Source organism: Pyxicephalus adspersus, chromosome 8 (genome assembly GCF_032062135.1).
Source record: "Pyxicephalus adspersus chromosome 8, UCB_Pads_2.0, whole genome shotgun sequence".
NCBI classification, from domain to species: domain Eukaryota; kingdom Metazoa; phylum Chordata; class Amphibia; order Anura; family Pyxicephalidae; genus Pyxicephalus; species Pyxicephalus adspersus.
Genome location: NC_092865.1, coordinates 42,449,727 through 42,470,219, shown reverse-complemented (window position 1 = coordinate 42,470,219; position 20,493 = coordinate 42,449,727). Strand labels below are relative to the sequence as shown.

At 36.9% G+C, this 20,493-nt stretch overlaps 1 protein-coding gene across 1 annotated transcript; it reads right to left on the bottom strand.

The window, feature by feature from the left end:
* Positions 1–216: 216 nt before the first annotated feature.
* LOC140336834 (cytochrome P450 2D6-like) lies at positions 217–16,590 on the bottom strand. Its single transcript, XM_072420216.1, has 9 exons — positions 16,295–16,590; positions 14,756–14,927; positions 14,075–14,227; positions 9,555–9,715; positions 6,799–6,972; positions 5,293–5,434; positions 2,643–2,830; positions 1,370–1,511; positions 217–932 (listed from the first exon to the last, which is right to left on the bottom strand). Exons 1-9 carry the CDS (start codon positions 16,490–16,492, stop codon positions 751–753), a joined length of 1,512 nt encoding a protein of 503 aa, XP_072276317.1. The 5' UTR covers positions 16,493–16,590; the 3' UTR covers positions 217–750.
* Positions 16,591–20,493: the final 3,903 nt, after the last annotated feature.

The window sequence follows — 20,493 nt, the reverse complement described above, 5'->3', positions numbered from 1 at the left end:
AGATAGCTTTTTTCAATGCTTATGATTGTCACAAATTATATTTTTTATATGCATTTATTTATCTTTATATAATCTTTGGAATATTTTGTTCTTTCTCTGACCATGTTTTGACTAAGGCTTTGGTGGCCTATAGCCCTTAATTTATGATTTACATTTACACAATTGTATATATATCTTTTCAGCACATCATTTAAATGATAGGAAAATTTCATCCTATGAAGCCAAAAATTATTTAATGAATTAGAAAAATAAAACAGGCACACTTACAAACAAATTGTTTCATTTGTACAGTAACAGCGTTACACATTTCCAGCTATTTTAGAGCTCGCAGTTTTCCCTTTTTTTAAAAACCGATTACCTTCAGTTTGTGATGAACACAATTTGTCACAGACAAGTCTACATTTTGTGCTTTAACACATGCATATTGCAATTAATATATAAATACCAACAGCAGTTTTTTTTTATATAATTATTTTATGTTTTACTACTTTTTTTTTACTGCTGTCTGGTACCCCTGCTGGAAAGATCTCTTCCAAACACCAGCATAACCCCTAGTGGCTTCTTCCTATAGAAAGCCTACTCAGAATAGTGATACAAGTACTAAACTGGATTCGGGGTCAGCAGTAAAGACCCATAGAAGAATCAACACTCATACTACATAATAATAGAGCCCTTGTATGACATTTTCTTGTTAATAGGGATTTAAGTGCTAATATACAGTGATTATAAATGGTTTGACAGTCTAGTATATTATACTCTGGATACAGCACAAATCTTGTAGGCATGTGGGGTATGCAGAAATGCATAGGTAGAATCCTCCGTTGGGCGAGAATGATTGTTTGGTATCTCAAAAGTAAATTGTTGTAGAAGAGTTGTAAAGAAAAGAAAAAGTTCCATTTTAGCTAGCCGTTCTCCCAGACAAGCTCGACGGCCTACAAGAAAAGACACATTATTACTGGGATAATGGTATTGGTTACAACGTCTTTAATATCATCCGAACTCAGAACCTTTACTTTGTTGCAGCAAACCCCTTTTAAAAAAAATTGCTTTTTTTTTTGACAGGTGCAAACTGTGTGGTTTTCAGTAATGGATCACTAACAAGCAGTAATATTTGATTAGGTCAGTTGCTGACCTTCCTAGATATAAGCAGATCCCATATGTGCCTAACATGATCAGTGCAAAATGAGATTCACAAACACTAACATTGACGATAGTAGAAATTTAAATAATCTGCCAGTTTTAGGAGAATGTGGGTTTATATTTCCTATATCCAGTTATGTGTGTGCATTCATAAATAATCCTCATATGATATATTTGTAATAGCAGTAAAGAATAAACAGTGAATCCTTTTTTCCCTTTTATAATATACCTGCTGAAAATGGAATGAAGGCCTCTCGCTTTACAAACTTGCCATTTTCATTAAGGAAATGCTTTGGATAAAACTGATACGGCTTCTCCCAGACCTGCTTATCTTTCAGCACAGAGGACAGATTAGTAAAGATAGTGGTTCCCTATAACAATAATAGCAAAATAAGAAATTTAGAATAATTATTTAATCAAAAGTCTACAGCAAACAGAAGTTGATACCAATTATTACGCCTAGGACTTATGACTAAATATTGTATGAAATGAGTCAAGGTGCTACCATGCTTTCCTGAATTTCCTTGTTGGTATGTGAATAAATAATTTATTGATTATGGCATACCATTAACAACTCCCTGTTTGTATGTGTTCTCTAATTTGCTGGGACTAAAGTAAAGTCTAAAGAGCTGGTGGTATTGACCTGGTCAAACAATGAGGTCAAGAGTCTTTCCCTAGCGGCAACAGGACTGAATATGACATTAAATGACCTAGTTATGAAAGTTCCTAAAAAGACAGGCCTGTGTAAAGGTCTGACTATCAAAAGAGCAGCATTTATCTAAATATATGGGAGGAAAGGCTTTTCCCCCTGCTCCCCTTTATTTTGGCAGACCGCTGATCTTTGACTGGTTAGGTTCTTATGTAAGCCTGCCCTTATGGGAACTCATTTGGTGGGAGATTCCACATGGTAATTGCATGGCAATAAATATGTCTCAATGTAAAAGCACCTTAAACATATATCAAATAGATTTCAAAAGCCATATCAAATAAACCTCAAAGTAATCTCAGATGGATTCTAAAGCAATGAGACTTACCTTATCTTCTGTATCAATGTGTGTGACCCCCTTTAATTCTTTGCAACACAGAGTAGGTGAAATCCAGCAAAAAGACACCTCTGCCCACACCAAAAACATATTCTTGAGAAATTGCCCCTGCTCTTTATTCACTAGGACTCCCCCACCCAACCCACCCCCCGTAGGGTATGTATACTGTAAATGTCTCTTTAACCAGTAAATGATATACCTACATATAGTAGGTGCTTTGGGGAGGGGGCATGGATAGCAGACTTTTCATTTTAGTATAAAGCATATTTAAAGTATAAAGTAGTAAACCACATTCCCTTCAAGAATCATTTTTTTCTGTAAACAGACCTATAGTAGCCATATCAACAATGCCAGGAAAGACAAAATTATAAGCAACAAAACATATTCCTGATGAAACATGCTATAAAAAAGACATAAATGTTGATTAGTATTTATACCTGCTTGTACATATAACATTACCTTTGGTATGAAGAATCCATGAATTTCCATGTCTCTGTAAGTCATGTGAGGGAAAGCTAAAGGAATAATATCACTGTAGCGTTGTATTTCATGGATCACAGCATTCGTATATGGCATTTCCAGGACATCCCCCATTGTTGGTTTTCTCTCTCTTCCAATTACTTGATCAATTTCTTCATGGACTTTCTCTAAATTAAATGTACATCATGATCCAAATGAGTGCATCAGAAAGGAGATACACTTCTCCAAATTTCCAACCTTATTCCTTAAAATATCTATCACTAAATGTCCTCAACGGTACTAATAACACACCTTTTATTTTTCTCTTTGGAGTTTATGAAAATGAGTCCCAAACCTTTATTATTAAATTACTCATTACATTTTTAAGTTATATACAGTAACAATATATAAAATATATCATTTTTTTCTAAGCTGCCTATAAATTATCAGAGTTGTACTCAATCTAACAAAAACATGACCAGTTTTTCAACCTGAACTTTTTTTATAACTATCAAACTGTTACAGGGGAGTGGAAAAATAGTGACAGCATTTGTTAAGCCATGTACATATGTCAAAAAAATAGCTGCCCAATACAAATGGTCATGAAAACATCTAATGTGTACAGCGATGCCACGATGGATTGTTGAATGACTGATTGGGAACCACTGCTATGCGTCCCTAAAAAGGAGAGCACAATGAGCTCCAGATCACTCATTGTGCCCACTCCCCTCTCCGTAGAACATAATGGTGCTGTGTGTAAATCTCTGGAAACAATTACACAAGAATATTTCCAGTGACAATCCTCTGATTTCCGTCAGCCCTCTAGATAAGGCTTTAGGATGCTGCCTAATGTCTTTGCAAGTTAAATTTTTCACAGGTTGTTCACAGTTTGGGTGTATTGTGAGATCATTTCTGAATTTATGCAGTGTTAATGATCCAATTGATGCACCAGTGCCGTGGTAAATGGAGATCTACTACCTACCTATTACATATGTGGCAACAATGGTAAACATGCTAAACGAAAAAGTAAGGTGAAATGAAAAGGCTGTGTAAATATTGTGAAAAAACAAACTGTCAGGCTATAGTCACTAGGATTAGTTTGTTCCAAACTATTAGATTTAGATTGTGTTATATCAGTGGTGCCCAACCTTTTTTAATCTGGGTGCCGCTGTTGACATTAAGATAAAACTCGCAGGCCACAATGCAAACAAACATTAAAGATGTCTGTTTAAAACTAGAAAAGTTTAATGGAAAATTAAATTGAAATGTTTCTAGTTACCATAAAGTACATACACCAAATAAAGGAAATGACAAATCAAGAATTTCTGCACTCACCATTTGGTGCTCACTGTATTAATGCAACATTTTATTAATGAAAGATACAAAATTGACTATCATACAATACTGGTCTGTCATATATTGCTCCCAGATCACCATACAATTATACAATTTATGTGACAGATAGCCAAGGGGTACATGTTTGTACTGCTACATCTTCAGGTCCCTACAGCTCCCCATTCCTGAGAAATTAAGCTTCACAGAAGGTAAGTGGCCAGCTATGAGTAAGAGGGTAGAACGGTATGACAGATATAGTTTTTCATATCTTGTTATGGCACAGTAGTGATGTAATCTTAGGGGGAGTCCCCCACTTGCAGTTACATTCCCTTTTTCTTACAGAGAAATTGTGGTTCATTGAGAGTAAGGGGATAGCTATGTGTGACAGGGTAGCATGACTTAATGGGTATAACATTTTATTGGGGCGGACAAAAGGCATTACCTACTGGCTTCCATATTTCCAGTTGCTCACATACAGAGAAATTGAGGGTCACAGAAGGTAAGTGGTCAGCTATGTGTAACAGGCAGCCCACCAGCCGCTCCAGCACATGGCATGAGGAAGGGGTAACCGCAACCTCACCGCCAGCCTAAACAGAGTCTTGACGTTTTGTGAAGGAGCAAGTATATATTTGGGGCACCACAACACAGAGCGAGTTGACAGTACCCTAATGCTCATTGCCATGGAGGTGGCCCCCGGGGTCCCTAATATGCAAACAAAGTCCCTGCTCTTGAAATAGCCCTCCCTAATGTGAAAATATCACTGAAAATATCCCTGATTGTTATTAGGATTTTTATGCTTGTGACTCCATATATGGCAACTTGTTGACAACAACTTGTTGACTTGGCTGAAATTTGGTTTAGTAACAGCTCTCATGGTCTCCTGTGTACCCTGAAAAAATCACATTTCTTTGGCACTCACTGTAGGAAGTATATAAAGGTTTATACATGGGGATAATGACAGCAGCATGGACACAGCTCTCATGCTGCTGCTGGGATTATCTCACAGTACAAGGTGGGCACTGTTGATTTCCAGGTCTATAGGACATGCCTATTCTCTCCCTCTCCTGGCAGCACAATCTCATAGAGGAACATAGGAGATATGCGTGCCAACTCCCCCTCAAGACAACAAGCAAAGAAGAACTGATCAGAGGGCCAGGTCTGGACACCCTTGTGTTACATCAAATCAGCTGTAAAAGGTAGTTATGGAAGATATGAAAATTTGTACCAATAAGCATATTGCTACAAATTTTCATATCTTCCATAACTACCTTTTTATCTCCCCAGAGCTCCCATGTAGAAAAGTATATTTACTTACGCTGGACGTCGGGGTACAAAAGCATGTATAAAAGTCCCCACCTTAAGGTGGTACTGGTAGTCCCTGTCCCAGCAGTAAATAAATCATATGCTGCAAGCAAGAGATTTTTTTCAGTAAAACTGGACTGACTTTCTCCCTTTTCCTAAATCAGGAGAGAATGTTAGAAATGTGTTATATCACATAATTTACCACCACATTTATTGAAAATTGCATTAGTTTAAATTTTGTATTACTGTATCTTTTTGAAAGGTAGGATTTAAAAATATGATGCATAAGGATATGTGAAATGGTTTAAAATGTTGTCATTATAAAAAATTGAAATATTGAAACTTTTTTGTTCTACTGGTTGTCTGGACTGATATAATTCCAGACAGTGCTACAATGACAATTTTTTACACCAAGCCAGTGCCACTGGAACAGCAAATGGAGCAACCTTCTATTTGCCTACTGTTCCATCAAGTAACTAGTACTACTGAAATGGATTTAGGGGTATGTTCAGACTGGGTATCCTCAGAGTGGTGGCTTTTTAGTATGGTATGGCTTCTTTGGAGCCACTGCATTTACCTATCACCAATCTATGTTATGTCTTTGGAAAACAAAATGGCACCCAGTAAGAAAACCATATTATACTAGTATAGCATGCCCCTAGCTTAAAAGATTGTAAAGTTTTTATCTCCTAGATTGTAGTTTATGTCAGTACTATGTATTGTCTATAAAACAGTTTCACAACAGATAATGGCACTACGTAAATATTCATGAGGATAATATTAATAAAAGTATTAAGAGAATGAGAAGAGGAAGGACAATGTAGCCCAAAAATGTCATTCAGAGGTCATCAAACTTTTTTGGCCACTAGGTTATTTCAGGGGTGGGCAGGAGCACGCTAGGCCAGACTCCCTCTCAATCCGGCCGTAATTGCCCCGTCCCCACGAGGAACGCCACCTGAGGGGAATTCCCTCTCCTCCGCAGTGCATACAAAGGAGAGGGATTGTTTCCTATTTACCCCGGCCGGCGTTACCACTTCCCCCGCCGGGGTAAATAGGAAATATTCCCTCTCCTTCTTATGCACTGCGGAGGAGAGGGAATTCCCTTCAGGGAGCCACAGCAAGAGGAGGCTCAAGAACCAAATGCGGCTCCAACGGCTCGGGCTCCGGTAGTTTTTTCCAGCCGGCAACCTGCGGCTCCGGAGCCATGGGTTGCCGGCCGGCATTAGGCCAGATCAGCCAGGGGGCCTTAGGCCAGAACAAACTACCGGCTAGGTCATATCTAGCCTAAAGGCCAGGGTTTGTTGACCTCTGATGTAAAGAGTAATAAGAAGATTTACCACTGTAAAGGCTATATTAATTTTAAAATATTGATAGCCCATAGTATTGTGTGTGGTAGAGCTTTTGGATCCTACTAAAGATTAGTTAAAATTTTAACCAGTACTAATCAAACAACACTTAATTATCTATCTATCTATCTATCTATCTATCTATCTATCTATCTATCTATCATTTAGTTTACCTTTTCAATTTCCAGTAAATAAGCATCAACAAAATCACGGATATCATTGGGGTTCCAGCTTTTCTTGTGTTCTGAAATAATTTCATTTAGAAATGCCAGTGCATCATAATCTGCTTTAAGAACATAGTTAGTTATCCATGGAATATTCAACAGCCAAGGAACTTCATTTAGAACCTAAAAACAAAATATAAAACTTTATTTTTGACACTTTATAATCAATAATACGTGAAAATGACACAGATTATTATGTTATACAATGGTGCTGAATGGTAGAGAATGTCACGATGACTGATATATCTCATAGCTAAAAGTAAAGGGAGAGCTGGACCCTATTAGTAGAAGTAGGTGCCAAATCATTTTAGGAGGCAGTTGGTATTGTATTTTGAAAATAAATATTAAAATGTTGACCAATAAGTAGATAGGAATCTATTTTTTTTATCTGAGGATGATTCCATTTAAGGTAGAAATGACTTAACTCCGTATTGTATTTTTTGCCCCCTCCCTTTCTCATAACCATAGATATGGGCTTCTGCCGAGTTTGAATGTATTAGGTAAACTTAGGTAAAAAGATAATGTTCCCTTTGGAAGTGAAATTTCAGGAAACATACCAGAAAACTGTTTTAAAGTCACTTTTTATGAGTATGTTCATTGTTTCAAATTGTTTCAAGGAAGTTTGTTTAAAAATTTTTTATTATAAAATGGATTGTTACATGTTGCATGTTGTTGTTGACAAAACCACAAGTGATTTGGGTTCAAACAAAAGGAATAAATACATAAATAAACTATTTTTTATATATACCCTGCATATTCTAATCAGTAACCTATATACCAGTTATACTCACAACTTACCCTACTACCTCTTTTGCTTTTAAATAATTCTAAAAAGGTGAAAAAAAAATATTTTCTGATGCTGTAACGCACAGGTGTCAAATACAAGGCCTGTGGGGAATGGTCATTTTATATGGTCTGTAGTGAGTGTGCCGCATCCAAGCGTCTGATATTTGCAGGCTGGAGGGCTTAGTCCCAGGAAGCTAGGTAGAAGCAGGGCTGTCCACACATATGCCTGACTGCGCTGCAGGCAGAAGGACCCCAGTTGCTTCTTCTGAGACCCAGCACTAAGCACCACTGTGCCGGAGTCCCGATCCTGCTGCTGCTCCAGGTATGGAATCTCAGTGGGATGCTACATTAGCAATGTCTCAGGACTCAGAGACACCGGCCTCATCTCAGCACAGTCAGTGCCTCCATTCCCCTCACACAAACAGGACAAACAGGCCAGGATATGTCAGGTACACCTACCTCCGAAAAATCTGCCAAGAAACAAAAAGCAATCACTCCCAAAATGTCCAACAAGAGAAAAGTTGATGCAGAAGGGAGACAATTTAATGAAAGATGGGAAAGTGAATATATGTTGATGCTTCATGAAGACAAGTTGATGATTAATGACAAGACAAGACATGATTAATACACGAGGATGGCGTGTGATATGGTGTCTCAGGGTGAGGAAGGATCTATACTACTACGACTATGGCCTGGATTTATTAGGGCAACACGGTGGATCCAGGGTTAGCACTCCGGCCTTTGCACCGCTAGTTCCCAGGTTCATAATCCCAGCTAGGACACTATCTGCATAGAGTTTGCAAGTTCTCCCTGTGTCTGCGTGGGTTTCATCCCACAACCATGCAGTTAGGTTAATTGGCTTCCCCCTAAATTGACCTTAGACTACATTAATGACATATGACTATAGTAGGGACATTAGATTGTGAGCTCCTTTGAGGGACAGTCTGTGACACGACTATGAACTTTGTACAGCACTGTGTAATATGATGCTATATAAATACTGTGTAATATTAATTAAAGTTCTCCAAGGCTGGAGAGAATACACTTACTTTCACCAGTGAAGCTGGGTGATCCAGCAAACCTGGGAAAAAAGGGATCTGGTCCAGAACTGAAAACATTTGCTAACAAATAGCTAATGACTTTTAGTAATTGCATTCCAGGTTTTCTGTAAAACCCAGCTTCACTGATGAAATAGTATTCTTTCCAGCCTGTGTTTTAGATTTGGACCCCTTATGCGGCTTGACACCCCTGCCCCAAGGCAATCAGATATTTCCTCTGGTAATTTTTCTATAAAATGTAATACACAGTTATATTCTTTGCATGTAGAAATGCATCCAGCTTTTTCCTCAACTAATGTATGGAGCTTGCTAAAACTACTTTTTAAGGGAGTCCATTTTATTTTATTTTTTTCCTTACTGTGAAGAATAGCTTCTGTATTTGAAAACTAAGTCTTTCCTCCTTTAGATGTTAAGAATGGCCCTTTGCAATAATCATAAAGGCTACAATTTTCAGCATGTTCCTTTTTGGATCATTCATATATTTATACATGGTGATCATATTCCCCATTAAAGTCTTTTTACAATGGAGAATAGATTTAATACAACTAGTTATATTTCATAGCTGAGCTCCTCTATACTCCTTATTGTTAAGTTACCCATCTCTGCAATTTTACCTAGTTTCACAATATCCTTTTTGTGAACTTCTGCCCAATTCTGGACTGCATATTCCAGAAGAGATCAATCTAATGCCTTATACAGGTTTAGGTCAAGTGAATATATATATATATATATATATATATATATATATATATAAATAATGGGAAATAAAGTGACAAAATAAAAGGGCATAGGACATCAATAGTGAAATTTAGTTTTTATCATATATTTTGATAATAGGGCTTATTTATGAATACAGAGTACCTGAGCCAGAAAACCCGAATTAGACTCTAAGGATGCATCTAGAAGATGTAGAAGTTTTTGAAAATTTGCATCATCATATTCAAATCGATCTCCAAAAGTTATGGAACAAATTATATTGCTAACTGCATTGTCAATGAGATAATGAGGATCAAATAAATGACCTAGAAAACAAAAACATATGGTGATTAGATGTATGGTGTGATGAAACAACAGTAAAATACACTAGGATCTAATATCATATGTGTACATATCAAGCACAATTTTCTATGGAGGTCCAGGGTCTAAGGTCGGCTGAATCCTGGCATAGGTTTTCTGGTTACAACACATATCAGCAAAAAAGGAAATTGGGGAGGACCAACACTATGTCAGATTCAAATTCAGAGTTTGCAAGTTTTGCAAGATCCAAAGGTCTAAAATGGGCAAACACTGTCAGAGACACAGGGTCGGGAAAATATGGTTACATTAAGGTCTGGGAGAAGACTGGAACCTTTTGGTCTTTGAGGGAAACATAAATTACTGTCTTTACATGGTAAGGAACGTTTTCAATGGTTTACAAAATATGCAACATAAAAAGTGCATTGAGATGCTGCATTGTTTGCTGAATTGTTTTCTGAAAATAATATGAACCCATCTAAACAAAATACTATGCCATCGTCAATAACCTTGGTCATTTAACTTTCTTTAACAAATGCACACAACACAATACTTTGTTACATGGAATTCTAAAGTCACAAAGGAAGCTGATACTGAAAGATTTTTTCCCTGCCAGGTACCATTATCACAGTCTGATATCTACAATACATTACACATAGAAGCTGTCAATAACTGTGGGCCTTGCTCTAATTTAGGTCGGAATGTTGGCGTTACTGTGCTCAGTTGCACAACAAATATTTGCAGTTGACCAGGAGGTAAAAGGCTTTCTTCCCCTTCCAGCGCAGTTCTCCCTTTCTATGGCCAGATGCAGTAAGCTTAGTGCAGACAGAGAGAAACCAGGAACTGGTAGCCAGATGAGCACGGAAGCAAAACCAGGATAAAAGCCTTCATAATGATGGCGTTTAGAAGATACAACCTGAGGACTAGATATAAAAGAACAGTTATTGCAATCCAAATCACACAGATACAAACCTAATGGAGAGTTATCTGAACACTAGGAAAGAGAACCAGAGAGGGAAATGGGTCGTTGGCATTGCCTAAGCCACCCACCACCCTCCCACTCCAGCTCGAAGATTTCAGCTAGATGACAGCTGGGATCCAGGCTTTCTAGCAAGTGGTATCAGGTCAGGGAGGGAGAAGCAGTCCTAAGCATTCCCCGGATGAGGGAGCTGTCAGGTGGCACAAGATCGCAAGATAAGGAACTCAACCTTCCAGTTCGGGAGGATGGTGTAGTTGGAACATTAATTCCTGATCTTACCTTGAATGTAAAATTGTCTCTCCTTTTTAAGGTCTTTGGTGGTAGTAGAACAGACCAGCATCATTAATTTCCCCTTTATCAGATATTTCTGTATCTGACAACCAGCATCCTTTTAGATCCTCTAGTTTACAACACCCATTGTAAAAGTTGGAGTTTTGTGTTTCCTGGTGTCAAAAAACTCAGATAAGGCTAGCAGAGTGGCCCCTGATTGAACTCTGAGATGTATTGTGAATCCATTTATTATTAATCTTTATATTTCTAATACACCATTCTGCATAAAGTAGTAGTTGACTGATTTGGAGGTGGATCATTATGGTAAACATTTTGAGACCTAGTCTCCTAGGCCTCAGGAAAGCCTGGAAACCATATTATTTATTTAAATGTTATTATATTTAGCCTGTTCTGGTGAACCATAAGTCCCAGACATGCCTAGTTTGGTCTCTTTGAACTCCTTATTTTGTGGTGATTACCAGTCCGGGGGTTGGTATTTCTTAAAACCTGTACTTAAGAAATTAATAATAATGGCTAGAACAAGGGTTTCTTGGGAGTGTCCACAGAGCATCATAACCCATGTGCCCCTCAGACAGCCCCCACCCTGCTGTTATTGGATGGTCATATTAGTCTCATCTCTGTGGTTGGCATAAAAAAGCCATGTACGTCTAGCAGAGGAAGCTCTCACTGATACCATCATGTTGTTAAGGACAACTGTACTGACACATTGAGCACTGCAGGGACCCCAGTGACTCTGAATAATACCTTGGACTTTACATAGCAACCTGGACCAAGGCAAAATAACTAAAAATACCTAAGTATTTTTTCACACTTGTCCCTTTTATTTTTTGCTGTTGCTATAATTCTGGTATTGTTCTGTTTTAGTCTTTATTTCTGATTAGTTTTTATTTTTCTGTATTTGTTTATTCACTGTTTTTGTATGTTTTTACTTATTAAACACTATAAAAAGTGTAAACTGAATCTTTGAATGCTCTAAGTAGAAATAGAATAACTTGCTAACCCAAAAACGCTACTATACACATTGTGATTGCTGAGACATCCCTGTCTGGAGTGGCAGCGGGTGACACAGACAGTATTAAACAAGCAGAATCATAACTTGCGCACACTAGTGTGATACCTTAATCAGCAATGGATTTGATAGGAACAGACAGGCCACGGATCAAACCGGTAGGTCCATAGATTTAATTTTTGTAGTTATTATGAATTGGGACTTGGGATTTAGTAGAAAGGCTTTGCTACTATCTATCAAACTTCAGAAGGCCTTTGATAGCTTATCACGGGTGTATTTCATTTATGGTTTGAAGTGGGTGGGGTTTGGCGCTATGTTTTTGAAAATACTTACCTTATACTTACTTTTGGTACTACCAAACATAAATATAACAAGATATTATTATGTATATAATTCTCTTCCAAGTATATTTAAGGTTCTGGAAATGTTTGCATCCTGTCAGTCCTTGTAAGGACTTAAATATGTCATACTTAAATAAAGTTTTGATTTTGAATGGGGAAAGAAATCTATAAAATACTTAGGGGTTCAGCCTACCACCTCCTATCAAAAATTATATCAGGAATTCTATATTCCTTTATACAAAAGTATTTTAACTGATTTAGAAAAATGGTCTTCCTCCCTCCCATCATTCCTTAAAATGAATATTAAACTTCAAAACTGATTTGTCTTTCCCTGTTCCCATTTTCAAACGAGACTTGAAAGTCCTACAATCTAAAATCACATCTTTCATCTGGGGGTCACAAAAAAGTAGGAAGAAATGGTTGGTCCTAGTGATGCCTAATTCCTCTGACTACAGTGAAGGAAGCGAATCCCCAGTGGGTTGAAATTGAAGCCCTGATTTGTTCTAATTTTCCAATAGAACTATTAATGTGGATCCCAAAATGTTATTCACCAAAAATGAGTTACCTATCCTGTAGCTATAGCTTTTCAATGTGGGATAGGAGTAAAAATAATTCAATTCATTAATTATTTGTTCACCTCATACTCCTCTAACCCCATTGTGGCGGAATCTGGAATGTATACCAGGGAGGGATTTAAAGTTTTTAATGGTGGATTAGCAAAGGCCTTATGCATCTTGGAGATCTAATATTTGATCAATAGGTTATAAGCTTGGAACAGCTGATACCGCTATGTACAAATATACTCATTTGTACAATTCAAGCTGGCTTTCGGTCTATATCCGTATAGACAAACTTCTTTTGAGTAACCATGTAAGTCTAGAGAAATTGCTAAGAGCCGATATCCATACTATATATAGCACTTTCCTCCCCAGGAACTAGGGAGCAAAATTAGCAAAGGATTTAACAAAGATCTCACTCAACACTTCATTGATAGGACAAAATTATAAAAAAAAAACTCCTAAGATGGCATTTGGTCCTGGCTAGACTTAATAAATGGCAGGCCAAAATATTGCCTTTATGCTTTAGATATTGTGGGAAAATAGGAACTACATGGTGGACATGCCCAGTTGTGCTTCTGGCTAGAGGTCTATCAGCGGATTTGGGTAGTAACTAAATTTAGGTTAACATCTAGACCATAAAATGCAGTATTTGGCATGAATAAATTCAATTAAAAAGTAGTCAGATATATGTTATTGGCAGCACAAATAGTCATTGAAAAGCTTGGAAATAGACCAATATTACAATATCTGTAATGGAGGGGAATCTTGATTGGATAATGATAAATTACAGACTCACCTGTATCCTTAGAAATAAAAAGGATGTCTTTGAAAAAACTTGGAGTACATGGCAGAATAATAAGCAAATTAACATTATAAGCAAATTAATTATGAGTCAATGAAGCAATGGTATTAAAGAATGAAGGTATCTTTTTTTCTTGTTTAATCATTTTTTTAGCAGTATAGAATGTGGTAAAAAAGAATTATGTAAAATATGTGTCTGATGTTGAAGTAGAATATTTTATTATTTGTTTTTTTTCTTTCCCTAATTTGTTTGGGATTTGTGTATTTTTTGTACTTTAATAATAATAATAAAAATATTGAAATGGGAAAGACAACCAGAGATTGAAATAGTTAGGGCATGTGTCTTTATAATTATTTACAGTATTAAAGTAAATTATATGACCTACCTTTGTATGATCTAAATGCAGTGCACAGACACTGAGCTTCTTCTGCCACCCTTTCCTCCACAGATTTCTTTCCCATGCCAAAGTTTCTCAGTGTGGACAATGTAAACCTTCTTTGGTCTCTCCATGATTGCCCATATCCAATTATTACCAATCCTAAGGAGAACAGCATAGGACATTTTTATTTTGAGTTAGAACATCATGGCAGTTAAACTGGGACATTGAGCAAAAATAATAGATACAAATAATGCAGCTATATACCTATTAATATATCTTTAAATGTATTCTTTTAAACACAAGTAGTGTATGCACCCACATTTTATTTGCAGCAACTTTACATACACTAGAATAGGCATTTTGTTTATGTTATTCAATAGAATCTCATTGAATGAGCCTAGATTACATAATTTTATGCCAGACATAGTTGGACATTTAAATACAGTTTAATCTGGCAAAATTGTTTATTGGATTTCCACCTACCTAAACTTTTACTAATGATCCAACTAGTTACCAATATGCCCTGGATGCCAAAAACACTGACATTACCTTGTAGAGAAAGATATGCCAATGTGATTTGTGTTTCAGTGTGTTAGAGAGTTGAATACCTAAGTAACAAAGTAAGTACTTCTCTTTCTTGGGCATACTGTAGTACTTCTATTTTTTTATTAATTTTCTCATATTTACCTTTTTCTTTTTTTGTCAATCCCAATTTCTCAAACACAGGAAATATGGGCCGATCTGCTATATCCTCAGATCGGTTTATTAAGGCTTCCTTCATTGTTTCAAATCCATTAAGCACCACAATCTTCTGCCAGAAGAACTGCACACTAACAATGTCTCCAAACTTTTTCCTTATCTGTTAAAAATGTGTTGTATAAGTTGTTTTTACAATAATAATAGCAAGTGTAAAATGCTAAGACATAAATATTTAAATAATTAATTTAGTAGTAGTTAGCTACTGTACAACCCCCTTACTGTTAAAAACTTTATACTGCTCAAATGCCTAAATTATGTACTTCGGTTTTATTGAGCATCAAGAACATACAAAAACATTTATATTCACACTGGCAAGTGAGTCACCTTAATTTTAAAACCATGTATTGTGTTATGGCAAATGTCCTAAAACATGTCAATGTCAAAGTATTCATGTGATGCTGTTGAGGCACATATAGCTTATTTTATCTCCCTATAAATACATTGCCCGGGTTGGCATCCTCTTGTCAATGTTTTTAGGATATACTTTACAAATAAAAGCAATTAGTTTGATGCAAATTGTTTTAGCAATCTGTATGTACAGTTTTTAAAAAAAGCTTATTTCTGTCTATGTATTGTACACAGGGCACGTATATGTTCTCATTACATAGAGGCACTGATTTCTGCTTTGTAATGCTACGCAGTTGTTGGGCTTTACTTGTTTTTTGCCATGCAAATGGTTGGATAACCAGCCCTGGTGTTGCTGATATGTTATCTCAATAGCTGTTATTAGTAACAAATACATTGGACCTGATTTACCAAAGCAATGAAGAGAAGCAAGGATAAATATTATATCTTTATGGTTCTTTTATTAAAGAAAACACAGTGCATGCCATAAAGATACCTTCTTACCTGTCAGCAATCTTTTTTATGATTGTATGCTAAGCCATGCCTGCACAGCTTTATGCACAAACCTAACACTAATGCTTATACTTAATATCAACTTAAACAAGAGTTACAAACTAACCTTTACCTTATCCTTAACTAATAATTGTATCCCCTGCAACCTCATTCTTTAATACTGAAACCAAAACCTTTTTGTGTTTAAGATAGAAAAAGAAAAGTTTAGCCACATGTTTCTCTATAGGGGAGATCTACCCTCACTTCTTTTCAAGGACAAACATGCAAGGATGGGATTAGGAATGAGCCAAATTGCAGAATTCCGCTTTTCCAGAAATTATACAAAAAAAGTTTATTTCTGTGGAAACACAGAAATTTTAGATTACATAGGGGAAATGAGCAAGACTTTTTTAAGACTAATAGGCATAAAAAGCATAGCAATCCTAAAACGTTCATGGGAACACAAAAAAAAACTAAAAACTAAACATTTACTATTACAGTATATCTAAGGAGGTTTTTTTTCATGTGACTTACAGCACAACATTAAAATGTGTGTAATGTGTGTGTAATTGGCCCTAGGGATGGCAAAAACTTTAGGATAATTTCATGAAGCTAGAAAATGTAACCTACCTGGTTAAAAAAGACCATTGGGTGGCTGAAGTCTACCTGCAGAATGTTACCTAGAAAAGGCACCCCTCTGGGACCTGGAGGAAACTGTGGACCTTTCTTCCTCTTCACAAAATCAAACAAAAAAAGACAAATAACAAAGGAAAATGCCAGCAAAAAAGTATTAGAAAACAAGAAGGGGAAAAGTTGTAACTTTGACATATTTTGTATTAATTCAAAGCTGTTCTTCTAGCTAAAATGATTTGCTTGCTGATCCTGCTGATTCTCTCCAAAGTACAAGGGAACTATGGCCAGCCTTTCGCAATGTAGTAAAACAACTCCATGAAACGCCTCTCTCTGAGGACATGTCCTGAATTTAAAGTGGCAATCCACACCGGATGTCATAGCAAACACTAGTAAACAGTCCTTGTGCTTATGGCTTAGTATTCAGCCCCACATCACAAGATATTTATGTCATTTCTAATGCATTTGTTTGTCTTACACCCACAGTTCTGACCAATCCTATTTATATTGTAACTGGTTACTGTTTATGAACTGTCCCTGCAACTTGTTACTACATTGAAAATGTCAATAATTTGTTACTTATATGAAAGCTCCTATCTATCACAAGGACAGATAAATCCACTCTTAAATTGCATGCCAGTTATAATTTACCAAACATATAATCTTTAAAATAAATATCCCATTTCATCTACCTGAATTGTTATCTCATTTCATATTATTATTAATATTATTATTATTAAACAGGATTTATATGGCACCAACATATTACGCCGCGCTGTACATTAAATAGGGGTTGCAAATGGCAGACGAATACAGACAGTGATATCGGAGGAGAGGACCCTGCCCCAAAGAGCTTACAATCCAGTAGACCAACCATTGATGTTATCTGCTCTTTTAATATAGGATTCGCAAACTGTATTTTTTATCTATAAGGTAAGCACAGGGTGGTCATACCAACTATTTACTGCTGAGCAGTAGGTTGGTATTTAGGTAAAAAGTTACCCTCTTAGACACCTTTCTGGCATTAAAAAAAAACAACAACATGGTGGAAGGCAGATTTAGATGAGTAAATCTTTGCATACAAGGTAAAGAAAACTAAAAAATCTTGTGTAGTGAGTTACACATTTGTGGGAGACAGGGACTGTCTCAGAAATGGGGTTTAAACAAAACAAATTTATAGTGTTTATCTGTTTATTTTCCATTATTTTTATGTCACCGATTATAATTTATTTGTATCTAGATACATTTTATACAAATGAGTCTTTTTGCTTCTGTTACAGACTTCATAATCTTTTCCTGTGTATGCGCTGCAGTTGCTAATACTGTGTTCTTGCTGTGAGTGTCATTTAATATGTCCAGTGATTGGTCATTAGCTGATGCTGCAAGCTAGTTAACCCCACCTTAAGGTACATTGTCCCCCCTTATTGTGGGAGTTAGCACATGTTGGACCTGGCACACCCTGATCCCTGTTCTGGCCCCAAACCTCTCTTGCTCCCGATGACTTTGCACTTTCTACCAAGTTTCACGGATTTCTTTGTTGTACATAGGAATTTTTTTATATGTTTGTAGAAAGGTTGCTGTCTATGTAATATGTGTTCTTGTGTTTATAACAAATTGTATTTTATCATTTAAGATTGATTCTGGTTTCCTCTGTGTAATTTCACACATATCTCTGACCACCATATTCTTTATGTTGTGCTGTACAGTACATACTTCCCTCGACCCATGCACTGTGTTTGCTGAATTGTATTTACAGTACAGGGCCCTGATTAAATTGTCAGTGCAAAGTGTTAGATATTTTTTTATAAGCTGTATGCATAAAGATTAAAAAATAAATAAAAATGATTGTGATGTGAAATGTATATGTGTTTATGAGACCAGTGCATTTGGCACTTTACTTGAAGAGACCCTGTCACTAGTTCAAGCTAATAGATACTGTGTGAATATTTGTTGTTTCTGGCTATATATATATATATATATATATATATAATATATACTGTACAAAATAAATAGGTATCTGAAACTTTTAGGAGTTTTCCATCCCAATATTCCCCCCAACACCCCAACAGCGTTTGACAGTGTTTGGTAACAGGTAATAGCTCTCTTTAAAGCTTTTTTTTGGGTACAAGGAATGTAGTACAGGTGTGCTGTGTATAAATAAAGTAGGCTAAGAATATAACTAAACATTAATACACGTGTGCAGTTTAGAATATGGTCTTGGCATACCTTGTGATGGAATTAAATAGCACAGGAATTACATGATTGCTAGATGGCTAAAGGTCCCAAAAAAGGAGAAGGTCTAAGGGAAAATGCCTGCACTGCCAAAGAATCGATAGAAGGTGAAGTTAGTTCCACATTTCATTTGCCCCTTTAGGGTCTTCCACGGTCAGCACATGGCCATACCAACTATTTGTTGCTCAGCAGTGGGTTGGTATTTAAATTCCTAATGGGCAACAGCAGTCCTTTAAAAATGCACAACACCCCCAATATATCCTGTCACTGGAAAGTTCATCACTAGTTATCTCAGGACCCTTGGGAGCTTACATTTGCATTAATTCAAGACCAGTAAGAACTGCATTGGACCATCAGGAGTTTCTCCCTACACTCCCTACCTCTTTTATCTTTGCTGATTTCAGTCTAACTATATAGGATAACATTTTGGGTAGACCGTACTTTGTAATCAGTATTTTGGTATGCATCTTTGTTTCAATCAGTTTTATTAAGTTTTCAGAAAAAAGTAACAAGTAAACATAACATAGAAAAAAAAAAGGGAAAACAAAAAATTAAATTAATAGCACATACATCAAAACAAGCATAACATTGTAGGCTTCAAATTACCAGACAGATAATAAGACCAGGGAGCTGTGCAAGCCCAAAAAATATGACAAAAAAGGGAAAACATATCAGGTCTAAAGAATTATATAACACATGATAAACCTGTACAAAAACAGCTACATATCTGCTAGCGGAATCATATAGCACAGGGTGGAAACCAAAACTCTTAAGCAACAAATAAAATAAAAACAAAGACAGACATATACAACAAATCAGCCCAGGGAAGAAGTGGGGGAAGGCGGGGGGGGATGTCAAACAATACAAAAATAGAAGAGAAAAATATTAACCCTTAGCGCCAGAGTTGAAATCCAGCCTGTAGGCCTGGACACTAAATAAAATATGTGCGGAATCGGGGAGATTCTTTAAACCAGTCCCAAATGGACCAGGTAGTTCTAAATTGTTCCATTCTATCATCATCCTCCGCAACCAACATTTCCATATGGTGGATTTTTTCAAGTTCGGAGACCCAAGTGGCTATAGAAGGAGCAGCAGATTGCTTCCACAACCTTGGGATAGTGGCCCTCGCTGCCGTAAGAAAATGGCGTAGGACTCCACCTTTGATGGCTTTAAGCGAACCCGGAACCATGGATAAAAGAACAATATTGGGAGTATTGGTTATGGTGGACACAGTGCTGTCATTATACACCCGAATAATCGTGTCCCAAAATCGAAATATAGGCGGGCACTCCCACCATATATGAAGCATCGTCCCCCTTTGAAAGTGGCATCGCCAACAGCGATCAGAATGTGTGGGGGAGATTCTATGGAGATCGACAGGGCAATAATACCACCTGGACAGAATTTTGTAATTGACCTCTTGAGCTCTACAGGTTAAGGCCAACTTATGCGTTAGGATAAAGGATTTCTCCCAATCATCCACAGTTATGACACCATTCAATTCCCTCTCCCAATATCTAGTGTATATAGGTGCAGAGGATTCAGAGTCCTGAGCAAGTAGTTCGTACAACCTGGACAAAACGTGAGAGGGGCGATCAGACGAGCCAACCAACTGCTCAAAAGCTGTTAAGCTTCTATATAGGACTGATAAGTCGGGAAATGAGGCTACAAATGATGACAGTTGCCTGTATGAAAGCCAAGAAAGCAGCTTGCTTCTGCTTGGGAGATCCAGGGAGACCAGTGGGGGAACCCGTCCATTATGTAATATACTCCTAATATGACGGTTGTCCGAGGCGGACCACGATAAAAATGTGGAGGTGCGCATTGCTGGTGGGAACGCTGGATTATCAAATAGAGTCATGGGTCCTGGAATCGAGGACAATTTGCCAGCTCTGAGGAGGATATCCCAATTACGTAATAAATCCACAGTAAGTGGAAGTAGAGGGTGGGTCGGTTGTAACAACGAC

What these genes read in the sequence shown, in the direction of transcription:
- LOC140336834 (XM_072420216.1), bottom strand. Translation starts at nt 16,492, where the DNA reads ATGTCAAAGTTACAACTTTTCCCCTTCTTGTTTTCTAATACTTTTTTG. An exon ending in ATTGACAAAAAAAGAAAAAG is followed by an intron (nt 14,228 to 14,755) that starts GTAAATATGAGA and finishes TGTTCTCCTTAG; the next exon opens with GATTGGTAATAATTGGATAT. An exon ending in ATGGATTCTTCATACCAAAG is followed by an intron (nt 1,512 to 2,642) that starts GTAATGTTATAT and finishes TTATTGTTATAG; the next exon opens with GGAACCACTATCTTTACTAA.